Here is a 21,570-nt window from a genome sequence, read left to right on the forward strand (position 1 = left end):
AATGAGAGAATAATTCCTCTGACAATGCCTGGCACGTACAAAGCACTGTGTAAATGTTCACTATTATGCTGGGCCCTGCTACCGCCCCCGCCTCCTCCCCGGCTCTCTTTCATCTTCCTGGAAGGTTCGGTGGCTCCTTCCCTCCCTGTCCACTTGTAAATTTCTTAGCATCTCTCACAGCCCTCAAACTCAATGAGTCTGGCATGAAATTTCACCACCCATCTGCCCCCAGACCTCCAACGCCCCCATCCCTGCGACTTGTTGTTCAGACGAGGCGGGCAGCTGCTGTCAGCTCCATCCTGTCCGGAGCCTCTCCCTCCTCTGTGCCCTGTCTGGCCACGTCCTGGAGAGAGGGATCAAGAGGCAAGTCTAGAGACAGGGAGACCCAGGGCCCTGACAGGACACAACTGCAGTCATCTGAGTGACAGCCAAGGGCTCTCAGCTCTGTCCCAGGAGGCGGGGGGACGCAGGAGTGTAAGTTAACAGAAAAAGACTCCAGCCCGACTTTGTGGGGCAGGGCCTGATTCCCTACTGAATGCTTTGGAATTGCAAGCTATTCTGAGGACCCAGCGCCTTGGAACTGAGCTGAAGAGACATGCAGGGCACCACAAGGCCCCTTCCCCTGTCCAGCATGGCTGCTGCCTTGGGCCCTTCTGGCAGCTGAAGGCTATAGGGGCTTTGGGTGTTTTTGGTTTTTTTTTTTTAATTTTTTTGCCTCTTTTTGTTTTTGTTTTTCTTTCTTTCTTTTTTAAAAATTTCATTTCAATCACAGCTCCAGCTCAGACATTCAAATTCTTGTGGGTTTTTCTGTGGATCTTTCCTAGGACTGGGGAATTTGGCGGGAGAAACCACAGCAGTGTGGTGGCCTCCCCCACCCTCCCCATATCCTCTGCTCCTAAGGATCAGGAAGAAACCAGCTCCTGTGTATTCTGGAAGAAAATTCCCCTTCTCCACCCAGCCCGATGGAGCCAGTACTCTAAGCAGCCCTTCCCCAAACTCAGCAGCTCTGTCCATGGCATGGGGTGGGATGTGGAGGGGTTGGCAGGGCCTCGAAGGGAGAAAACCATCTTGAGAGGTCAAGGGGTCCATCCCCTTCCATGAGGGACGTGCTGGCTGGCCCTCAGCTCGTGGAGATGGCTGCTGAAGACACAGCAGCAGGCCGCAGCCTCCCTGTGCACACCACCGCTAAATCATGGTGCCTCCCAAGCTTCCTCCACTGGAAAGGCTGGAGGCTAGGCTGGGAACAGAGGCTACTGGGCCCCTCAGGGAGGGGGGAAAGAAGGGGCCAGCTGGTAGAAGCGTCTGGAAACTTGGACTCAAGCTCAACACAAGGAAGCACCTCTCCCAGAAGACACTGTCTAAACACTGGCTGGCTGCCTGGAAAGGGAGAGCACTCCCTGTCTTGGGAGGTGTGCAAGCCCAGAGAGGTGGGTAGGGATGTGAAAGGGTGGATAACTAGAGTAAAGGAGGAGAGTGTAGCCCTCTGAAGGGCACTCCTGCCCAAATCGCCTGTGTTCTACGAAGGAGGCTTGGGTGCATCAGGGGCCAAAAATGAGGCTGAAGGACGCATCCACCTAGGAGCTGGTTGGGTAGGGGTAGGGGGTCAGTGGAGAGTGCGGGTCCCCAGGCGGACCTAGGCACTTTGTGCAACAAGAGCCAACCTCCTGATCGTGGGGGAAACTTGGCCATGGGTCCCAGCGGGGCCTCAGCCATGTGTCAGTACTTGGAAAACAGGTTGGAAAATGAGGCCAGTTGACAGGCACTGGCCCCACTGTACCAGGGATGGGCTGGCGGGCAGTGGAGGCCAAGGCGGTCAGCCACGTGAGGCACCTCGCCTTGTGCAGTGGGCACAGAAACGTAAGCCAAGCAGATGCCCTCACCCACTGGCCTCCCTGCCCTGGGGCAGCAGCTGTTGGCGGGAGGTTATGCAGGACATCCGGCAACAGGAGGGTCCGTGAGAGCATCTCCACTGCAATGTTCAAGCTGTCCTTAGCAACAGACCCCAGGGCTCAGGGGGAACCTTAACCAAGGCCCCCCTCCCCCAGCAGACCCCGCCAATCACAGGAAGCTGGAGTTCAAAGGTTTGCCTCTCCATCAAGGAAGAGAAAGCAGACTGGCCTCTGCTGCATCTGACAGGGGCCGAAGGCCTTGTTCCCCAGAAACTCCTGCCCCCGAAAGAGGGGTGCCTTTGAGGGACAGAGGCCCCCTCTAACTCCCTCTCTCCTCACCCCCCTCCTCCTCCCCAGTAGGAAGAGATGGAAAGACTCCTCGCCACGTCCCCTGGTGAGCACCAAAGGCAGGCTCTTGAAGAAAAGGCAAGTGGCGAATGTGTGTGACATTTCGGAGGAAGAATTCAGTTCTTCTCCACCCCGTGGGAGAAGTAAGTGGCCATTCCTGACTCTGGATTTGGGGGCGAAATGAGACAGGGTAACGAGGTCAGGCTGAGGATGGTCTGAGGTGCAGACTTTCCACAGGCGAGGCGAAGGCTGCCTTCTCTGCCCCTCCCTCTCCCCTTCCTCCTTCCCCAGCCTCATTCTTCTGCCCCTGACCGAGCTACCCCACCGCGCTGGGCTGTGGGTCACCGCCCACCCTCGTGCCCAGGTCTCGAAGCCAGCCCACAACATGCATGCCAGCCGGGAGCCTGCTCAAAACGAGCCGTCTTCACAGGTGGGAGGGGGGCTGGAAAACCAGAAAGTAGGGGCTTTTGCAAATGAGACCTGGAGGAGCCACAAAGACTGCAGAGACCCCAAACTGCCACATGGGCAACGAGGCCTAAAGGGCTCCTGGAACAAGGGTGATGTTGACTCTCTTTCAGGTGGCTGTCCTTCACCCACCTCAGGGCCCTGGGGACTCGCCTGGCCAAGCACACACACTACTGGAGTCTAGTAAGTCCAGAGGACTCCAGAGCTGCCACTACGGCCCCGACAGATGTGAGCCTGCCACAAGTACTGGGTGGATGAGGTTGTCAACCTAGGAGCTGACTGATGACCATCCATTCGAGAATGCTGTCATTCTACACCTCTGTGTGGACACCGAGAGTCTGGCACATGAGGATGGGGAGGCTGTCCTGGGAACTTGGCATTCCTCTTCCGATCCTTTCTGGTCCCTGTGCTGGGGAAGGGGCCATGGCAATAGAAGGCAGGGGCAGCTGGCTCCCTGCCCACGGGAACACTAAGGAAACCTCGGCCTGCCTTAAGCCTCCTGATTCAGAGCCTCGGCCTCACCTCCCGCTGCTGAGGGGCCCTCAGAGCCGAGGGGACGCTGGGACTTCCGAGGCCACAGCCTCCTGCAAGGGCACACTTCACATGCCTAGAACCCCGATCAGATCTCAGACTACTCCTAGGGTCTGTGAGGTCCGTCCCCTCTGCAGGCATTTCTGGGGGTGTAGACGGAGCCAGGCTGCGTATTTGGGGGTGGACCCATGACTCGTGAGGCTGATCCTAGCCCCCATAGATCCGGGGGTGAGAATGAACAATGTCGAGTGCGGGGGGGCGGGGGGGGGGGCATGGTCAGGGTCTTCACTTGCCTTCTTGAGCCAGGCTCTAAAAATGGGGTGGGGAGGGGGGCCCCTGGAGGCCTTTGGGATCCCAGCTCCAGGTCTCATGCTCCCCATCTGCAGCGGCCCAGGCCGCGATGCGATGCGCTGCCCTGGTGAGGGGTGGGGGGTGGCCACCCTGTGCTGGCGACAGTGCTCAGTGGAGGCAGGGGCGGAGGGGCGGGGGAGGGGGCGGCCCCGCACGTGTGTGGGGGCTCAGTCGCCCCAGGCAGCAGAAGAGGAAATGGCGGGCGGGATGGCCCCCTCCGTAGGGAGACACTCGGGTCTAGACGGCTTGGCAAAGCCGGCAGGGCTGAGTCACATGCGTCTGGAGCTGGAGATGCAGGCGCCAGGACTGGAACACGACCGTGCCCACTCCGGAGGGCCAGGCGGGGGAGGGGCGCTCAGCCTCGTCTTCCCAGTGCCAGGCCTCCAGCTGGCACCCAGCCTTGCTCCCCGCCTGAGGCCCCTCAATGCCCACCTGGCAGTCGAGCAGGGCCCAAGTTATTTGTAGGAACCAACTGAGTTTTAGGCGTGGCCGTGCTCCCTCAACCCGGCCGCAGCAGCCTCCTGGGACCTTTGTGCCCCAAAGCCCCCCTTGTTGCACTCCACCCCCTCCGGCCCACCTTCTACAGGCACCTTCCCCCAGGGAAGCTGAAGGCGATGGCCCCTCTACCTGACTGCCAGTGCACCTCGCTCCCCACCACCCCATCCCCAGCCATCGTGGTCCTGCTCGGGGTTCTGTGTTCCCCTTCCCTCCTTCTCCTTTCTCTGTCTCTCTGCCTCTCTCTGTCTCTCTCTCTTGCCCTCCCCCTGCCTCTTGTCCTCCCTCCTCCTTCACTCACTCAGGAACACCAGGTCTCTGGATGGGCTGATGTATTTAGTGCTCACAAAAGCATCTGCAAAAAAAGTTGTTTAATTGGGACCAGATCCTCTGAGGTTTTAATGGCATTAAAACAAGATGGGTTTTCTCTGGGGAAGAAACTGCTGGCAACAGGAAGAGGGCACAGAAAGTTTGGCTTTTTTTCTTCTCAAAGCTTGAAGGGGAAAAAGGCCCCTGCACCTTTCTTTATATACTCTAGATGTGTGAGCGCGCACCCTGAGAGTGCATGCCACACATTCCCATCGACAGAGCCGGGCACCCACGTGTGTTTGCACCTGCACACAGGCACACACGTTGGCCCTGGTTTCCATGTTACTTGAACACGAAATGGAAGACTCAAGGACAGGGCTGTTCCCTTATTCCCACGGTCACCCCAAGGGTGTGTCTTTGGCTGCAGAGCCACTGTCCCTCCGTGGTTCCTTGCAGAAGGCCTGGTCTATAGTGGGGGCTTGACACACTTATCAAATGACAGATAGAGGGAGGGCTGGACCAGCAGCCCAGATCTTGGCCCCGAGCTTCAGATTCATCTACGGAACTGCCTTCTAGATATCACCGCCTGGCTGTCTCCTCGCCAACCTCACACCTGACCGGATCGTGAGGTAGATTCCTGAGCTTCTGCCCCAGGCTCACTCCCCCCTCAGCCCTTCTGCCACCAGCAGCGTCTACCTGGAGCCAGCCACCTTCACCTCTCCCCCAGACTGCCTCCCCTAGCTGCCTCTGCCCTGCCTGCCGTCTTCTCCCTCGTGGCCCCACCAAGTCTGTGCTCCGCCCTGCAGCCTGTGAGATCCTTTTATAATGGAAGTCAGATCATGTGACTCCTCTGCTCAGAAGTCCACGGTGGCTCCCTGTTTCCTTCAAGGTTATAGGCGAGATCGGCCCGCCATCCATAGACCGCCCTATCAAGCTAGCCCTCCTGCCCTTCCCAGCCTCACCCCTCACTCGGCCTGCTGGTTCTCAACTTGGGCCACACCCCTTTCTGCCTCGCAGCCTTGCTCTGGCCATCCTTCCCGTGGGGAGGACTCTGCTGGAGCTCTGCTTGCAAGGCTTTCTGCTCTTCATTCACATCTCCGCCCAGATGTCACTGTCTCTAAGTCCCCATCTGATCCCCTGTCCCTCCAATCACCGCGGCCAGTCTCTTTCCTTCTGATGGGGGTCCCTGTGCTCCCCCACTACACGGCCAGCCCGGGGAGCACAGGGGAGGTGGCTGTGTGGCTCCCGCATGGGGCCCGGCCCACAGCAGGGGCTCAGGAATGTTCCCCGAGCAAAGAATCCATTTTCCAATCCTCCCTTGATGGGAGGAGAGCTCTCAGCTGTGCAGTTCTGAGGAGGCCTGAGGGATGAGGGGTGTTGCTTTGGCACCCTCCCGGCCACTGATCGGAGCCCCAACTGATGAAGGTATGTGTGCGCCTGGGTGTGCCGAGTGTGTGGACAGTGGGCCACGTGGAAGGGAAGGGCAGGAGGAGAAGAACCAGGAGTCCGTTCCTTGCCCTTAGAATCCCAGGGTTGTGCAGCTAGAAGCAACCTCAGATTCTAGAACTTTGTAAGGAGCCCACACCCACCACATTAAGATGGAAAGACCGAGGCCTTGAGCACAGAGACTTGCTCCCGACATCACATGGCCAGTCTGTCCAGGGCAGAGCTGTGAGCCCAAAACTCTTTCCAGCAACCCCCAGGCTGTATCCCTGGTTCCTGGAAAATCCCGACACCCCTCCCACCCTGCGCTCCAGACACTAGGCTCAGGGTTAGTGTTGGCCGGGGGCCCTGCCTGTCCCAGCCCAAGTCCACGAGTGAGCTCTGTGTGTAGGAGGGGTGGGCGTGGGAGGGCACCTCAGGTTCTGCTGAGCACCCCCCACCCCTGCAAGCTGGCTCTGCTCTCTGGGAGTTTTCTCAAGGTCCCCATGATGTCCAGGTGCCCCAAGACTGACCAGAGTAGGTGGCCAGGTGGCCACTGGGTCCCCAGCGCAGGAAGGACAGCAGGACAGAACTCCACGGGAGCTGGGGAACTGAGAGGGCCCAGGCCTCGCCCCTTCCTGCCTAGGTGGGTAGAAGCGGGGTCCCTCCCTCCTCCAGACTGCTGTGCCAGAGAAACCTGGGAGCAGGCTTCCTCCCACCCCCAGCCCAGCTAATGGGAACCAGATGGCAGGATGTTTAGTCAGCGCCTGGGGAGCGGCACGAACAGGGGAAATGGGTTGGGGGCCAGGATTCCAGAATCTATCCCCAGGCAGGGGGAGGGTCAAAGCAAGGGCTCCTGCCACAGTCCCAGTCCGACTCCAGGGGCCCACTTTGGGAAGGGTCCTACCCCTCCTCAGGCAATGCCTGGACCGGGAGACAGGAGGCCCGGCCTCCAGCATCTGACCTACCCCCCTCTTGGTTCCTTCTCTGTACTGGGGAGGCTGGGAGCGCTCAGACTTCCAGGATCCCCGCCACACCTTCAGCCTCCATTGCCTGAGTGCTCCTGCCCCCCAGAGCCTTAGCAGACCACCAGCTCGGGACATCCTGTGTCCCCCAGGGCCACACAGGCACACTGATGGCTTCACCTCTGGCTCCCAACGTAGTTGCTCATGCTCAGTCCACAGACAGTCTCTGTCTCTAGTCTGTGTGTGGCACAGTCCCAGATTCAGGCCATAAACCAGAGCCCTGGATGGGAGAAGGGAGAGGGTGCCAGCGGCCCCCGTGTGCTTCATATGGGACTGTGAGCTGGCACGGGGGCTCCTTGAGGGCAAAGGTGCAAGCATGTGAATGCTGAGGAGCCCGGTGAAGACCCTCTTGCTGGAGACTTCCGCCCTGACCCACCCCCACCCCCTCCTGCATCTCACACCACCCCCGCCCCGTGGCCCTGGACAGAGACCTTGAACCCCAGATGGTGGTGGGAAGCTCCTTCCAGATGGCCCTTCTTGGCCCTGCTCCCCCCTCCCTGCACCCTCCCCCAGTTTCCCCCTCTCCCCTCCACCCGAGCCTTGCCCACAATTAACTCATTTTTTCAGATTGCTTCCAAACATAAGTCAACGCTGGACAGAGCTGTAGGAAAAGCTTCCTCAAAGCTGGCCCCAAAAAGCCATGTGGTGAGACGGGGCCTCTTTGCCAGCCCCCACCCGCCCGCCCTCGGCTCTCGTAGCGGGGCCTGGGGCTGGGGCCCTCTGAGGGTTGGCCCGGAGGCCTGTGGTCAGATACCCCCTTCTTCGGCCCACGCTCCGCCCCACGGCCCCTTCCCTCGGGCCCGGCTTCCTTTCCCCCTGGTCCACAGGTGTCCCTCTGACCAAGAGGGGAGGCGTGGGGCCTAGAGGCATCTTCGGAGTGCCCGATGACGGTGGTCACACTGGGACCCGGCAGCCCCTGGTTCACATGCAGTTTACGGTGGGGGTGGTGGCACAGCTACGGAGGCTGCAGGATGGGTAACTGTCCCCTCCACCGACTTTTTCCAGAGGAGAAAATGGAGGTCTGGAGGGAAGGGAGCTGCCTAGAGGTAGTTAGGGAGCTGGAAGGGGGACCAGCCTGAGGCAGGCCTTGTGCCCAGGTGGCACCGGGGCCCCAAGGGCTGGGGTCCATGCTCGCCACCCTAGCTCTGCCCAAGTGTGGTTTCCTCCGGAATTGGGAGGCCTCAGCACTGGCGCCCATGGCAGAAGCCCACAGGCTTGGCAGGTTCCGGGCGGCCCTGGCACCTGCCCCCTATCCCGGGGACCCAGGAGGCCCTGAGGCCTGCTGCTTGCAAGGCCCGGCCCCTCTCCTTTCCCAGCCATGGACGGAGGACCTGGCAGCCTGGGGTGGGCGGCTTGCCCTGTGGTGGGCCTCACAGGCCCACTGTGTGTGCAGACAGAAACCCCATTCATGGGGGCCACTGGGCCTGGTCCAGTGGAGAATAAACGCGGGCCTTACAGCAAGAGACCAAGAACACTCAAGTCCAAGAAAAACTCAATCTCTCTTTCTCTTCAGGTGGGAAGAGAGGACGTTGGGGGAAGTTGGGGGCAAGGGTGGGGGGTATTTGTTTGGGGGGGGGGCCTTCCTGGGGGAGGGCTGGGTCAGGGAGGCTCGGAGCACTGCCGCCAGGGCCAGGAGCCTAGGGAGCGGGACTGCTCGTGTCCCATCCTGCTGTGGCTACCGCTTTCACCTCTCCCAGCTATTCACGCCCTCTCTGGGCCCAGGTGGCCTGCGCGGCCCAAGCGAAGTGGCCATGAAGAGTATGATGTTCCAGTCCCGGCTTTTTGGGTGGGGTGCTGCCCTGGAGGGGTCCCGGCCAGGCAGGCACCGCCGACTCCCATGGGCATGCCGACCCTACAGCCGCCGCCGCCCAGCCAGCCGGGGCCCCCCAACGGTGAGTAGGTGGCACCAGCAGGAAAACTCTGGCAAGCGGGGAGCAGTCTGTCTTGTTATTAGAATTCCCCCCCCCAACCCTGAGGCTGGCGCAGGAGAGAAAGCCGGTCACCCCAAGGCTGCCCGCCTGGTACTCACCTTGGGGGTTTCAGCAGGAGCTAGGAGGGACCCAGGGGCCTCAGGAAGCCCTCTCTGGAGGGCAAGGAGGAGTTACAGACTCTGGGAGGCCTGGTGCCTGTAGCCCAGGGTGAGGGCAGGGGGAGGAGAGACACCCCCTAGGAGGGGCCCCAGCAGATGGGGCTGGAATAATGGATCCAGCTTTGTTGGTTGGGGAGCCAGCTGCCCCGAGACCTACTGAGGAGACCGGGAGAAGTGTGGGAGGCTGAGAGTGGCAGACCCGGGGCTTGGGTGGGATGCCATAATGGGCCCCAGTAGACCAGCTATGGTGTGACCTTCGTCCCATATGCCAGTGGTTGGCACCATACTTGGTTGCCCCACCCCAAGGCCTGAGGGCGGGATGAGAGAAGCAGTGGGTGGGCCCAGGCCCCCACCCCCCGCAGATAGCAGGATCTGCAAGGGAGGCCCATGGTCAATGTCACCATGTGTTAGAGAGGAAGGAGGCAAGCAGGGTGACCCGCTGGCCACTGGCCTGCTTGTGACATTGAGCAGCACTGTTTCTCTCTCTCTCTCTCTCTCTCTCTCTCTCTCTCTCCATTTCTCTCTCGTGCTTGGGGTCCCCCACTCTGGGGCTATGAAAAGGCGTGCGGGAGACCAAGGAGTCTCTGATACTTGGTAGCCTGGGAGCGGCGGGGGTGGGGGGTCTATGACAGAAGGCTGCAAAGTCCTGAGGGCAGGAGAGAGAGGCAGAAGTGAGGCCTAGGCAGAGAGAGGAGGGAGGTGGGCCAGCCTGTGACTGGTCTCCCCACTTAGGAAGGAGGTATGGCCTCAGCCACACAGGGGTCCCAACCAACTGAGCCCACACTGGCTCCTTCTGCAGATCAGGTGCGACCCACCTTCGGGAACCGCAGCCTGGACCAGCCACAGGTGCAACCCACTTCCAAGGAAGGAGCCCACAAAGCCCCCGCCCAGCACCCAGCACCCAGCTCGAAGGCCCCCACAGGCCAAAGCTGGCTCAGAGGGAGGAGTCACCCCGAGCAGCCTGGGAGCAGGAGTGGTGTCACAACGAGGGGCCTAGCAGCAAGCGGGCCCAGCCACAGACCATAGCCAAAATGGGGGCTGAAGCAAGGCCCCAGGCCACCAAGCTCGGGCCCTTTCAGGCCAGCAGGGCCTCCCGAGCCCAAGAAGGGACAGTGGCCACCAAGGAGGGCCAGGGCAGGAAGGCAGGAGGCCAGGCACCCAGGCGATAGGGCCCAAAGCCCAGAAGGCCCCCCAAAGGTGAGAACCGGCCAGGACAGGTAGCCCCCAGATGAAGCCTGCAGGGGGTGATGGGGCTGTGCCTGAATCTCAAGTGGCTGAGGCTTGGTCACACGTCTCCCAATCATACCAGCGTCACCAGCCCCTCGGGCCCCCACCCTGCTGTCAGTGTGCCCAAGCTGAGTGGCCCCGCGTACAGGGCCCCGGGCGAGCTCCTGTCCCTCAGCAGGCCCCTGTTGCTACATGACCAGGCTGGGGCTGTGTCTGTTGTCCTCTAGGGGCCTTCCACCAACCTGGCTCAGGGGGCCGGCACCGAAAGAAGGATCATGGCCAAGGCCAAGGTGGCCGCAGCACCAAGAAGACCACAGGCCACGGGCAAAAAAGGCCTAGAGGCAGGCACAGGCACGGGTTCACGGACCTGGGCACCTCACAGCAGGCCACGCCATCCCTGCCAGCCTCCTGCCTCCTGACCCAGGAGGCCATCACCCGCAGCAATGTCAAGATGAAACACGTCCCTGCCCTGACTGACCCTGGCCTAGCCATGCTCCACCTGGCAGGTCGGTGACCCCTTTCCTCCACACTCACCCTTATGGCAGGAGTAAGAAGGCCACGCACTTGGGGTTCTCCTCTAGTGGGTCCTCGGCCACTGTGGCTGCAGCATCGCTGTGCCTGGAAATGGCCCACCTACCTGTGCGTCCTGGTTAGCAGTGAGAAGATGCCCTGATGCCCAAGAGCCGGCTCCTCCGGTCCATGTTGGGGAGGTACCGAGTGGCAGAGGGGAGGGGGACAAGGGAGCGCAGAGTCCAGCTGCCCTGTGTCTGCACAGAGCATGAAATGGCCAAGATCCCATCCCGCACGTTCCCCGGGCTGCCAAATCTGCGGCGGCTGGACCTGAGTCAGAACAAGCTGGATGCCCGAGGCCTGCACCCCTGTGCCTTCAAGGTGTGCAGCACCCTTCTGCTTGTGCTCCCGGGAGGAGGGCCGGCAGGTCTGAGATGGCTCCAGGCGGCCACCGTGCCTCTCCCCACCCTGCCTGGGGTGATCAGGCCCGGAGGAGGTGCTGTGCAGACCACCCAGCATGGTGGGCTTCAGTGATTTGGGACAACACGGTCCACAGCTGGGTGTGGAGAGCAGCGTGGATCCTTGGACCCCCACAAGGGATCCTTGCGTCCCCACAAGAAGTTCTGGGAGAAACCGAGCAGCGATTCTCAAAACCCGCAGACAGACCTGCTCCAAGCCGCAGTGCAACCAGATAGGTGTCCCTCGGGCAGAATCAGCCCAAAGCCATGCCCAGAAGGCCTAGCCTGCCTAGTGGCACCGCGGTCCCCAGCCCCCTCTTCCCCCTGCCCCCCAGAATCTGACACGGCTGAAGCTGGATGGGAACTCGCTGTGCACAGTGCCAGCCCTGCAGCAGCTTTCAGAGTGTGGGGGTGGGCCCTGGGGGCAGGAGTTGACAAAGCCAGGCCTGGGAAGGGGGGCGGGGGGCGGTGGGGGGCTGTTGGTGAGGCAGAGGAGAAGTGCGGGCGAGGGGAGGGCCACCCGGGGCAGCCTGGCTGGAGGGCAGAGAAGGGAGGACTGGCTGGGACAGTGGCCCTGGCCTCTAGGAGCTACACAGGGAGTTCCCAGGGGGCCCCCAGACCCCTGCAGTCAGGTCACGTGCCTGTCCGCCCACCTGCCCTGCAGGGCTCAGCCGGCTGCTGACGCTGGAGGTGGAAGGGAAACAGCTGCAGTATGGCAACATCTCATCCCTGGCCTTTCAGCCCCTACACAGCCTGCTCTACCCGGGGTTGGACCGAAACTGCGGACCATCCTACCTGGCCTGCCAGCCTCCCTGCAGGTGAGCCAGTGGGTACAGCTGCCCATGAGGATAGTTTTAAAGATAAACCCACAGAGCCTCGGTGCCAGAGGGCCTCTTCTCTGACTGACCTAACCTTCCTGAGGCCCACAGTTGGGCCTTGAGGACCGTCTTCGACCTTCTGGGTGTCCCTGAACAAGGCTCAGGCCCGCCCTGGGCCCCCCGGCCCCCCTGTGCTGGATGGTGCTCTTTGAGGCCGTGAGGAGCCCTGGCACAGCTGGAAGGTGTTGCTGGGATCCTCTGCAAGATGGCCATGGCCCCAAGAGGGACAGACATGGCAACACCTGCAAGGGGATAGGGAGCCAGGCCAGGCAGGTGGGCCCCTCACCCTCACCCTCAGCCCTGGCCCTAGGAGCTGTACCTGGGCACCAGTGTCATCAAGGAGGTGACAGAGGGCATGCTGAACCACAGCCTCGGCGTACTGGTGCTCCGGGAGTACCTCCTGGCACCCCGTGCTTGGATTGACCTTCCGAGAGTGCTGCCGCCCGACCTGGCACTGTGTGAGCTTTACCCCAATGGGCACGCGGATGCCCGAGAGGGGGGATTCACTCAGAAGGACCCAGAGAGTCACAAGGAGGGGTGGCTCCATTGCTTTCGGGCCTGGTCTCAGGTGGGTCAGCTGGGTCATCTGCCTCCCTGCTCAGGGCTCAAGGTGACCTGGGCCCTGAGCCACCCACCTGCTACTCCAAGAGTTTCCTCTGTCCCTCCCACCCAGCAAGATCCCCAAAGCCACAGAAACCCCTTCCTCTGCTGGGAATTGCCCTGTAGGCCCCCAGCCAGCTCCCCTGGGAGGTGGTGTGGGCAGGGACAGAGGGGCAGCAGGGGCAGCGGGAACTGGCCAGGTGCTGAGTGAGATCAGCTAGGAGGTGACAGGGCAGGAAGGTGCATGGAAGAGGTGGTGGGCACGGGAAAGAACAGCATGTGGGTGTCCTGGGGCATACCAGACAAATGCCACATACAGGGTAGCTTAAGATAAACAGATTTCTACTCCCACAGCTCTGGAGGCCGGAAGTCTAAAATCGAGGTGTTGACAGGGTCACACTCCCTCCACAGGCTCTAGGGCACAATCCTTCCTCGCCTCTTCCAGCTTGGTGGCCCCGCGTGTTCCTTGGCTTATGACCACACCACTCTAGTGTTGGCCTCCGTTGTCACATGGCCTTTTCCTCTGTGTGTCTCTGTGTCTGTCCTCTTTTGTCTCTTATAAGGACACTTGTCTGTCATTGAATTTAGGGCCCTCCCTAATCCAGGATGAGCTCGTCTTGAGATCCTTCACTTACATAGGCAAAGACCCTTTTGCCAAATAAGGTCATGTTGACAGGTTCGGGGCAGACGTATATTTGGGGGCTACTATTCACCCCACTACGGGAAGGGTCCAGAATGAGTCCTTATGATCTGGTTTGGACAACTGGGTGGAGGTGCCAGCAGAAGGGATCCCGGAGGAGACTCGGCTCTTACAGGCACTGCCTAAGGAGTAAGGACGTGGTCCTGGGAGCAAGCAGCAGGAGGGCTGGGAAGTACAATCCGTGGGGTCTGGTGACCGCCATGGCAGGGCAGGGGGTGGTAGGCAGGGGTCAACAGACACTCCAACCGTACATTCCAGGGACCAGAGCCTCCCGCCCTGTACCCTCATGTTCCAGGAAAATGTTACCAGGACGTTTGGGTTTAATTATTCTTTTTTCCTCCCCCCCCCCTTGCCAAGGGGGCAAAGGAAAGCAGACAGCAGCCTAGGGAGGGGCCTCCCAGCCACTGTTCCACTCCCACCACGGGGCCTGGGCAGGGGGCCGGCGGCCGGTCAAGGCCTGCTGGTGCCGCCCCGCTTTCCTCTGGCTGGTGGAAGAGGAGGGGGCCCCTCCGCTGGCAAGGCGGAAGCCCTGGAGCCCCAGCCCCCGTGGGCTGAGGGGCGGCATGGGCCCCAAGGCCAAAGGGCTGGCCCACCCACAGGAGCTGGGGATGTCACAGCCCGCGTGGAGTGACCTGGGCTGACGTCCACCCAAGCTGCACCATCTGCTTCCCTGATCCCTCAGGGTCCCCAGCCGCGGCCCCTGGGAGCCTTAGTTTTCTCTCCGTCCCCATCCGTCTTCTGCTGATCAGACTGAGTGAGACAGGAAGAGGACAAGAGAGTGTGTAAGGACGAGAGGAAAGGGCTCTGGAGCTGAGCGGGGCAGAGTGGAGACAGACTGAAGTGGGCCAGCACCTGTATCTGCACTGCTTTGTCCCCTGGACGTTTTAGGAGCCCCCGAGGCGGGGGAAGGAGTGGGAGAACGCTGGCCTCACTAGCCCTGTGGTGAACTGGGAAGGGCCCCACCCAGATCCCCTTTTCCCAGCCTCTTCAGACAGAGGAGGACGCAGAAGCCAGACAGGGCCTGGCCTGACTCACGGTCAGGCTGCAGCTGGCCTCCCGGCCCTTCCCAACGGTTGAGAGCTCTGGTGGCCTCTGCCACCTGGGAGCCAATGCCCACTCTCTTCTTGGGTGTGGACCAGGCACCTTGATTTGCAGCTTCGGCTGTGGCTGCGGTTTCTCCTGGGCACCACCGGCTCACCCCACACCTGAACACCCATCCTGCAGGAAGCTGGAGACCCTCGACCTGTCCCACGACCCGCTGGTGCACGTGCCTTCCTTCCGCCACGGGGCCTTCGGCGCCTGCCACCACACCACAACCACACAAGCGCATCCCCGGCTACGCGTTTGCGCACACGAAGCCAGGCCTGGAGCTCCTGTCCCTGTCCCACGAAAGCCTGTGCACCGACGGCGTCCATGGCGTGTGCTTCCTCGGCCTTCGCGCCTCCCTGACCAGGCCGCTGCTGGATCGCAACCAGCTGCGGGCCGTCCCCCGGGGCCTCGGGGGCCTCAGGGGGCTGCGGGGGCTGCGTCGGAGCCACAAGAAGATCAGGTGGGGCTGTATGCCTGGCCCAACACGCTGTCCCACTACGCCCCACTGCCAGCCAGGGGAGAGAAGGGCAGCTGAGGCCGGGGGCGGGGAGGGGGGGCCCTGCCTGGAAGGTGGGCCCACGGGAGGAGCCCATCACTGCTCCTATCCATATCCACCTTGGTTGTCACGACAGGAGGCCGTGCCCAGTGGTTGGCAGGCCCGGGCAGCCACGGTGGAGGGCTGCAAGCGGCAGAAATCTGGGCAGGGGTGGCCAAGGGGGAGGTGAGAGGGCCCTGGCCCAGAGACAAGAGGGCTGAGCCTCCAGTGGGGAGGTGGCAAGTGGTGGCCGTGACCTGCGTGACCAGCTTCCCTGGGTCTGTTTCTCTCCTCTTGTATGACACCTGCCTCTGCTTTCTGGGGTCTTCACTCCTCCACTTGACCCTGCCACCCCACTCTATAGACAAGTGCCCCTGAATTCCATCTGTGTGACACTCCAGTGGCTCAGGACTCCAACCTCATCCCCACGCACCTGGAAAACAGCCTTATTGACCGGCGCCGCATCCTGCCCACCGCCTTCTCCTGCATCTGAACCTGCCTCGGCAGTGTGGTCCTCCGGCCCCAGCAGGGGGCAGGGGCTGGGGAGGGATCCTGGGATTCCTGCCCCCCTCTGCTCCTTAGGACTGGTTGGGGAGGGGGGGGGCCAGGTCTACCTCCACTTGATCTTTGCACTACTAACAGAAAGATCTAGAAGACCCAGCTGTTTCAGATGCTCCCACTTCCCATTGACTGCTGAGGCCCCTTCACTTAGTAAATGGCCCAGCAGGGTACCGCGCTGGTCTGCACTGGAACATAATAAATGCATCTCATTCAAGCCCAGAAGCCTCCATCAGCCTCCCTCTCTCCCTCCTGGATTTAAGCTACACTTGCGTGCTGGCTGTCTATTGTGCAGGCAGTTAAGAGGGCCTGCTTCTAGAAGCTTCTCCAAGAGCCTCCCCAGCCCCACCCACCCCGGCCAGGGTACTGAAGTCCCCAGTAGCTCAGCCCCAAGCCATCTGGGGGCCAGGCTCACCTCAGTTGCTCAGGACAGTATCAGTACCTCTCTTCAGGAAGCATCCCCGTCCCAGGTGTGGACCGACACAGATGGGCTCTGCTGGCAAAGCAGGCTGATGTGGAGGCCCCTGGTGCCTGCCCTTCGTCCTAAAACCACTCACACTCACACCTGTACCAAGGCCGGGGACACCCCTCATCCCTCCTCCCCCTAACCCAGGTCCCAGGGCCCTCACCCTGGTCCCCCACCCATCCCCGGTGCATACACATCCCCATGCCAGCCTGAGGGTCACCATGGCCCCACCCAAAGCCCTTAGAGGCAGGGGCAGGCATCAAAAGACGTGGGACCCAAATGTACCTTTATGAGACCTGGTACCAGGGAAGGGTAGGGAGTGCTTGGTGTGTGGGAGGCCAGACCTGGCCGGAGATGCTGACTGTCTGGCGGGCGAGGCAAATGCACACACCAGCAAGCTGTGAGGGCTCAACCCTGCCGAGCGCCGAGGACAAGACAGGACCGCCATGCTGGGTGGGGACACGGGCTTTGCAGAGCCCCCTGAAGCCACTGGGGCAGTCCCTCTGCTTGTGCGAGGGGACCACTGGGAGCAGGGTAGGGTCACCAGGTCAGCCTTGACAGCTCACGGTGCCACCATACCTGGTGCTGGGGCGGGTGAGGGGTTGGGGGGGGGCGGGGCACAACCAGCCAAGAGCACAGCTGACCCAGCCCCCTGCCCCAAGGGAGTGAGAAGCTCATGGTGGTGTGAGGGCCAGAGAGAGAGCCAAGTGACAGGCATCAAGGATGTGGCAGGAGCAGGACGGGCCCCAGATTTCAGTGCTGCTGCTGGATGTGGGTGGAGTGAAGGAAAAAGGGCACCAAGTCCCCCAGTGCAGACGCCTTGCCCCGCCACCACCTCTGGCTGGGGTCTAGGACTATGAACTGCAAGTCTTATGTGGGTCCCATTCCCGCAGCCAGTCCCCCACCCCCAACCCTCATCCCTACCCCCACCCTGGAATTCTCAGCAGAGAAAGGGCCAGACTCAGGCAGGGGGCGGGGAGAGGCCTGGGAAGCTAGGGGAGTGTTTGCTTTGGACTCATCTTTACATTCCTTCTCCTCCGGGCCCAGGCCCGCAGATATGGCACTTCCTGTTTGGGCTGGGTCAGAGGTCAGCAGCCCTAGAGGCGCTGGCCCGATGGGAGGGAGGGCCTGCCTCGTTCCCAGCTCTCATGAACCCTCCTCCCCAGCCAGCCGCCTGGCCTGGGCCCTGCACTCCTGCTCCGGTCAACCCCCGGTCCCCTCCTCCCCCATAGTCATAGAGGTCAGGCCCTAGGGAGGCACAGGAAGTTCAAGTTAGGTGACCCCCCCCATCCCCCGTGGGCCTCCCCTTCCTGCTGCTCTTACCTCTACTGAGCAGATGAGGCCAGAGGGCCTGGGAGAAGGGCCACACCCCAAGGCCCACCTGCTTGTCAGGGCAACCTGGCCTTGAGGGACAGAGAAGGGCAAGGGACACAGGAGGCAGGCAGCCCAGGTAGTTACTGGGGTAAATTCCACTTCAGACCGGCAGCTACTTGGCCCTTGGGGCTGTTGTCAGGTGGGCTGAACCCAGGCCTGGAAGCCTGTCCTTGATCTTCCTGAGCAGAGCTGGGCCCAAGACAGCACAGACGCAGCCAGACCCCTAGTGGATGTCTCCCATTGGGCTCCCCAGAAACACACTAGGACTAGGAAGCAAGGGTTAGCTCACAGGGAGTTTACTGGGACGTCTTGGGGCCACCACCTGGGGGAGGGGAGGACAGGAACAGGAGTGGCCCAGGGAGAAGGTGGCCCGTGACTGATGACCGTCCAGGCAATCCCCACGGGGGCTCTGGAGCTGAGCCAGTCCTGAGTCGGGGCAAGGGGACTGGGAGTCTATATAACCCATCATCCTTGCGTGGGGCTGCCCAGCGGAGAGTAACATTCTCTCCTGAAGGCACAGGGTGCCGGCAGCTGAAGGCCAGGACCTTCAGTCCGACAGGGGAGATGGCCCAGGCAGCACGGCATGCCCACAGTGGGACATCCCCGGACAGAGCCCCAGCCGAGTGTAGCCGAGACCTGCCGGTGCGACCAGGCCCGCCCGTTGCCCTGCGCCCACGCCTTCCTCACCGGCATCTCTGACCCCATATCCTCTACTCACGCATGCCAGCGTGGCAGCGATTACTGTGCTCCTGTTCAGGGCAGAGCTGGCTCCACTGGGGCATACGGTGGTGGGCACGGCCCGGAGCGCTGGGCGTCTGAGGGGTGACTGCAGTCAGGTGGCAAGAAGGGCGGCACTCGTCCGCCCCCAGATTGAGACAGGGGTATTGAGGTGGTGGGGGTGACACTGAGGGGAAGGACGGTGGGGACAATGCAGACCCAGAAGGGGACACCTGGGCCAACAAGTGCAAGCAGTGGAAAATACGGACAGGGAGCAGATGTGTACCCCTTGGGGCCAACCCCCGTCTCCTTCCCCGGGACCTCAGTGGAATGTTGTCCCACTGCCCACCCCTCCCAGCTACAGGCCCAGAGTCCTGCCCATCGGCTTCCAAATTCTCCGACCTGCCTGCTCCTTTCTGTCCCCGGTGCCCCTAACTGAGGGCCCGCCTCCCGCCCCTTGCCAGGCTCCCTGCTTAGCTTTGGGCACATTTGCTTCCAAGCCTTCCTCCTGCCTCGTACCGTGGTGGCAAGCTTGGTTCACATCCGGGAGAAACAGGCCCTGGAAGGAGCAAAGGATATGCCCGGCATGGTGTGCCCATGCCTGGGCTCCCCTCCCATCCTTGCCCGTGTAGCAACTGCCACCAGGGCAGCCACGCAGGGCCCATCCAAGAGACACTGGCCACCCGGCCCCTTCCCCTGTGCCTGCCCTCACCCACTGCCCCAGATGGAGCCTCCTGGCCCCACAGGCAGCAGGAAGACCCAGGGGCGGGTCCTGGGTGCCGGCCTCCCCCCACCTGGGGAAGACCATGGCAGCCTCCCCGTATCTCACCGGCTTCTTGGGCAGCCCACAGATGCCTCCCTGAAGCACAGCCCCCTGTCCACCTTCCCTCATCTAGCCACACCCCAGACCATGCCTCTCTAAAGATAGCTAGACACAGGCCCAGCCCCCATGGAGACCCCTCTGGGCCCTGAAATTATAGCCCTGACGGCCTGGGGCTGAGAGCCACTGTGTGATTATGTCCTCAGGGGCAGGTCAAAAAAAGCTCTGGCATAGAGAGTGCCAGCTTTCACTGGCCGCACCTCAGCTATCGGAGCTGGGAAACTTCCAGATAGTGGAGGCTCGGCTCACTCCGCGGCAGCTCAGTTTCCTCTTGGGCCTGTTCAACATGAGCCTCATCCAGAATGGTTCCTAGCCCCCTGCACCCAGAGGGTCCCCCTGAGCACTTAGGCATGGAACCTCAGGGCTTCAGGATGTTACGACTCCAGCCTCCAGGGACCCTCGAGGTGGGAGGGGCTGCCTCCTGGTGACTGTGGGCCTGGTTCTCACCCTGTCCCTGCCCAGCTACTCAGAGTGTGGAGCTTGGTAGTGGATGAAGCCAGTGGGCTGCGAGTGACAGTCACGTGCAGGGCTGTGAACTTGGAGATGCTGGCTTGCCTTCAGGGGCTGCAGCGCCCAGGAGTCCTGAGGGCCGTCTCTGAGATCTCGGCTGAGTTCCGGGCAGGGTCACTTGCTCGAGCAGTGACCTTGATATGCATGATATGTCCCTGCCTGGGCATTTGTCCAGAAGGCAAAGGCGTCAGGGCACTCCCTTGGTGAGACCACTTGCTTTGGGCCGACTTTGCAAGGGTCCTGTGTGGGCACCCCAGGGAAGGTAGCCCAGGGTGCTGCTGGAGAGCCACCTCCTCCCAAGAAGCCCTCTCTGCAGCCCCATCCAGCGCTAGTACCTGGGCCTGTGCAGTTTCCTTTGTAACACTCATCAGAGTTGGTCACCATCATGCTTCTTCGAGCACATCCTTGCTTCTGGTCCAGCAGCTCATGTGCTCAGGGGGGCGGAGAACAGTGAGGCTGACTGACTCTGTGCCCAGGGGAGGGAAAGAGAGACAGACGGGAGATCTAAGGAAGGAGTGAGGAGCAGGAGGGAAGTGAGGAGGGAAGAACAGATAGGGGAGTGATGCGTAGAGGCAGACAGGGATGAGCAGGGACCCAAGCAAACAGTGCAAGGCAGAGAGGCCAGGAAGGCCCCAGAAGGGGGCTGGCAGAGGGCCCCTGGAGCTCAGGGCCATGCTGTTCTTTCCAGGCCCCAGAGGCTCACGGGGCCAGCCCAGCCGGGTGGGCTGGAGCTCAGGAGGAGCTCCCTCAGCTGCCATCACCTTGGTAGGGGCCTTTTCAAGCCCTTGGGAGCCCCGCCTGCTGGGCCACCTCCCAGGGCCCCAGACTCTGCCCTCCAAGCAACCCTACCAAAGACAAGGTTTCGTGCCCCAAAGGGAGCGGCCGCTCGAAGCCTGCCTGCTGTGTGCCCCGCTTCTTTCCTGGGCCTCCCCCCTCTAACTTTGAAGGCAGGGCACAAACAGCTGCAGGCCAGCTGTTAGGGGACGGGCTGCCGCTGACTCCAGGTCCTTCACACACAGCCCTACAGGATGGCAGGGGGCTTGGATTGCCCCACCCCAGGAGCCCCCCACAGCTGCTTACGGGCCCTGCCTTCCCCTCTGCTCCCTTCAGCCTGCACACACTCCCACCTTAGCACCCCTGCCCCTGCCAGTCCTCCTCTCTCCCGACCCGATACCCCTGCCCTGCTACCTTCGAGCACCTTCCCTGCACCCTGGGGCTGCAGGCCGGGTACCGGAGAGCTGGCTGGGGCAGCTAGGCGAGGGCTCGCTGCAGTCTGACCTGGGGCACCAGGATCACCCCTGCAGCCATCCCCTGCAGGATCACTCTGCAGCCATTTGGGGAAAGTGTCCGGGCTAGGGCTCTGGGGCCCTGTGTGCTGGTATCCCAGAGTCCGGGGCATGCCGGGAGAGGACCTTCGTCACCCATGGGTCCACGCTGGCGGGGGCCGGGGTCTGCCTCCCACGGCCCCCATGACCCCCATGACTTGGCCGGCCCTGTCCACCGAGTGTTCTTGTGGAGCTAAGACAGCTGTGCCTTGGCCTCCTTCAGAGCCTGGGGGCCTCAGGAAATGCATGCGCTTCCTTCCTGCCTTGCCCTCCATGCTGCCTTCCCCTGCCTCCTGTCGCCTCCTCCCAGCACTGGGAGGCCAGAGGGCAGGAGGCCACTGCTCCTGCTAGCCAGCAAGGACTTGCTGTCCCCGGCACAGCTTCAGCTGGGGTCGAGGTAGTTCCTTGTGCTTCAGGGAAAGCCGAGGCCTGGGGACAGGGAGGGGAAGAGGGAGGCCCAGGACTGAGGTGCTGCCTGGCTGGTCTGGGAGTGGCCCCCAAATTAGAGGGCCAAGCCGGCCGAGTGACTCAGTGGGCCTTGGGCCGGGCGTGCAGTTATGCCTTATTGCAGACTGCAAACCACAGACACAAGAGCCTTCCAGGCGCAGGAACCGTATTTACAGAAATATTGCCCCAGATGCATCCCCCAGCTGCAGGAAAGAGCTCCAGGGTGCATAATGCCCTGTGCACAGGGCGTTGCCTCATGGTCACCCCCAAGCTCCCTCCAGGAACGTGCCTGGCTGACGCCCAAGGGTGCGCACTGCGCGGGGGACAGTGAGGTTGCCCCACCTACTTGTGGTGATACTCTCCCCTCCCCTG

General features: G+C 61.9%; 2 protein-coding genes across 2 annotated transcripts; both read left to right on the forward strand.

Annotated features, from left to right (window-relative positions):
• The first annotated feature begins 8,405 nt into the window (after nt 1–8,405).
• On the forward strand, nt 8,406–11,521 carry LOC111558761. Its single transcript, XM_023249368.2, has 2 exons — nt 8,406–8,727; nt 10,379–11,521. The coding sequence occupies exons 1-2, from the start codon at nt 8,673–8,675 to the stop codon at nt 10,663–10,665; spliced, it is 342 nt and encodes a 113-aa protein (XP_023105136.1). The 5' UTR covers nt 8,406–8,672; the 3' UTR covers nt 10,666–11,521.
• LOC109496649 lies at nt 10,935–15,699 on the forward strand. Its single transcript, XM_023249324.2, has 5 exons — nt 10,935–11,042; nt 11,455–11,601; nt 11,705–11,937; nt 14,522–14,846; nt 15,286–15,699. The coding sequence occupies exons 1-5, from the start codon at nt 10,935–10,937 to the stop codon at nt 15,412–15,414; spliced, it is 942 nt and encodes a 313-aa protein (XP_023105092.2). The 3' UTR covers nt 15,415–15,699.
• Nucleotides 15,700–21,570: the final 5,871 nt, after the last annotated feature.

This window comes from Felis catus, chromosome X, assembly GCF_018350175.1.
Source record: "Felis catus isolate Fca126 chromosome X, F.catus_Fca126_mat1.0, whole genome shotgun sequence".
NCBI classification, from domain to species: domain Eukaryota; kingdom Metazoa; phylum Chordata; class Mammalia; order Carnivora; family Felidae; genus Felis; species Felis catus.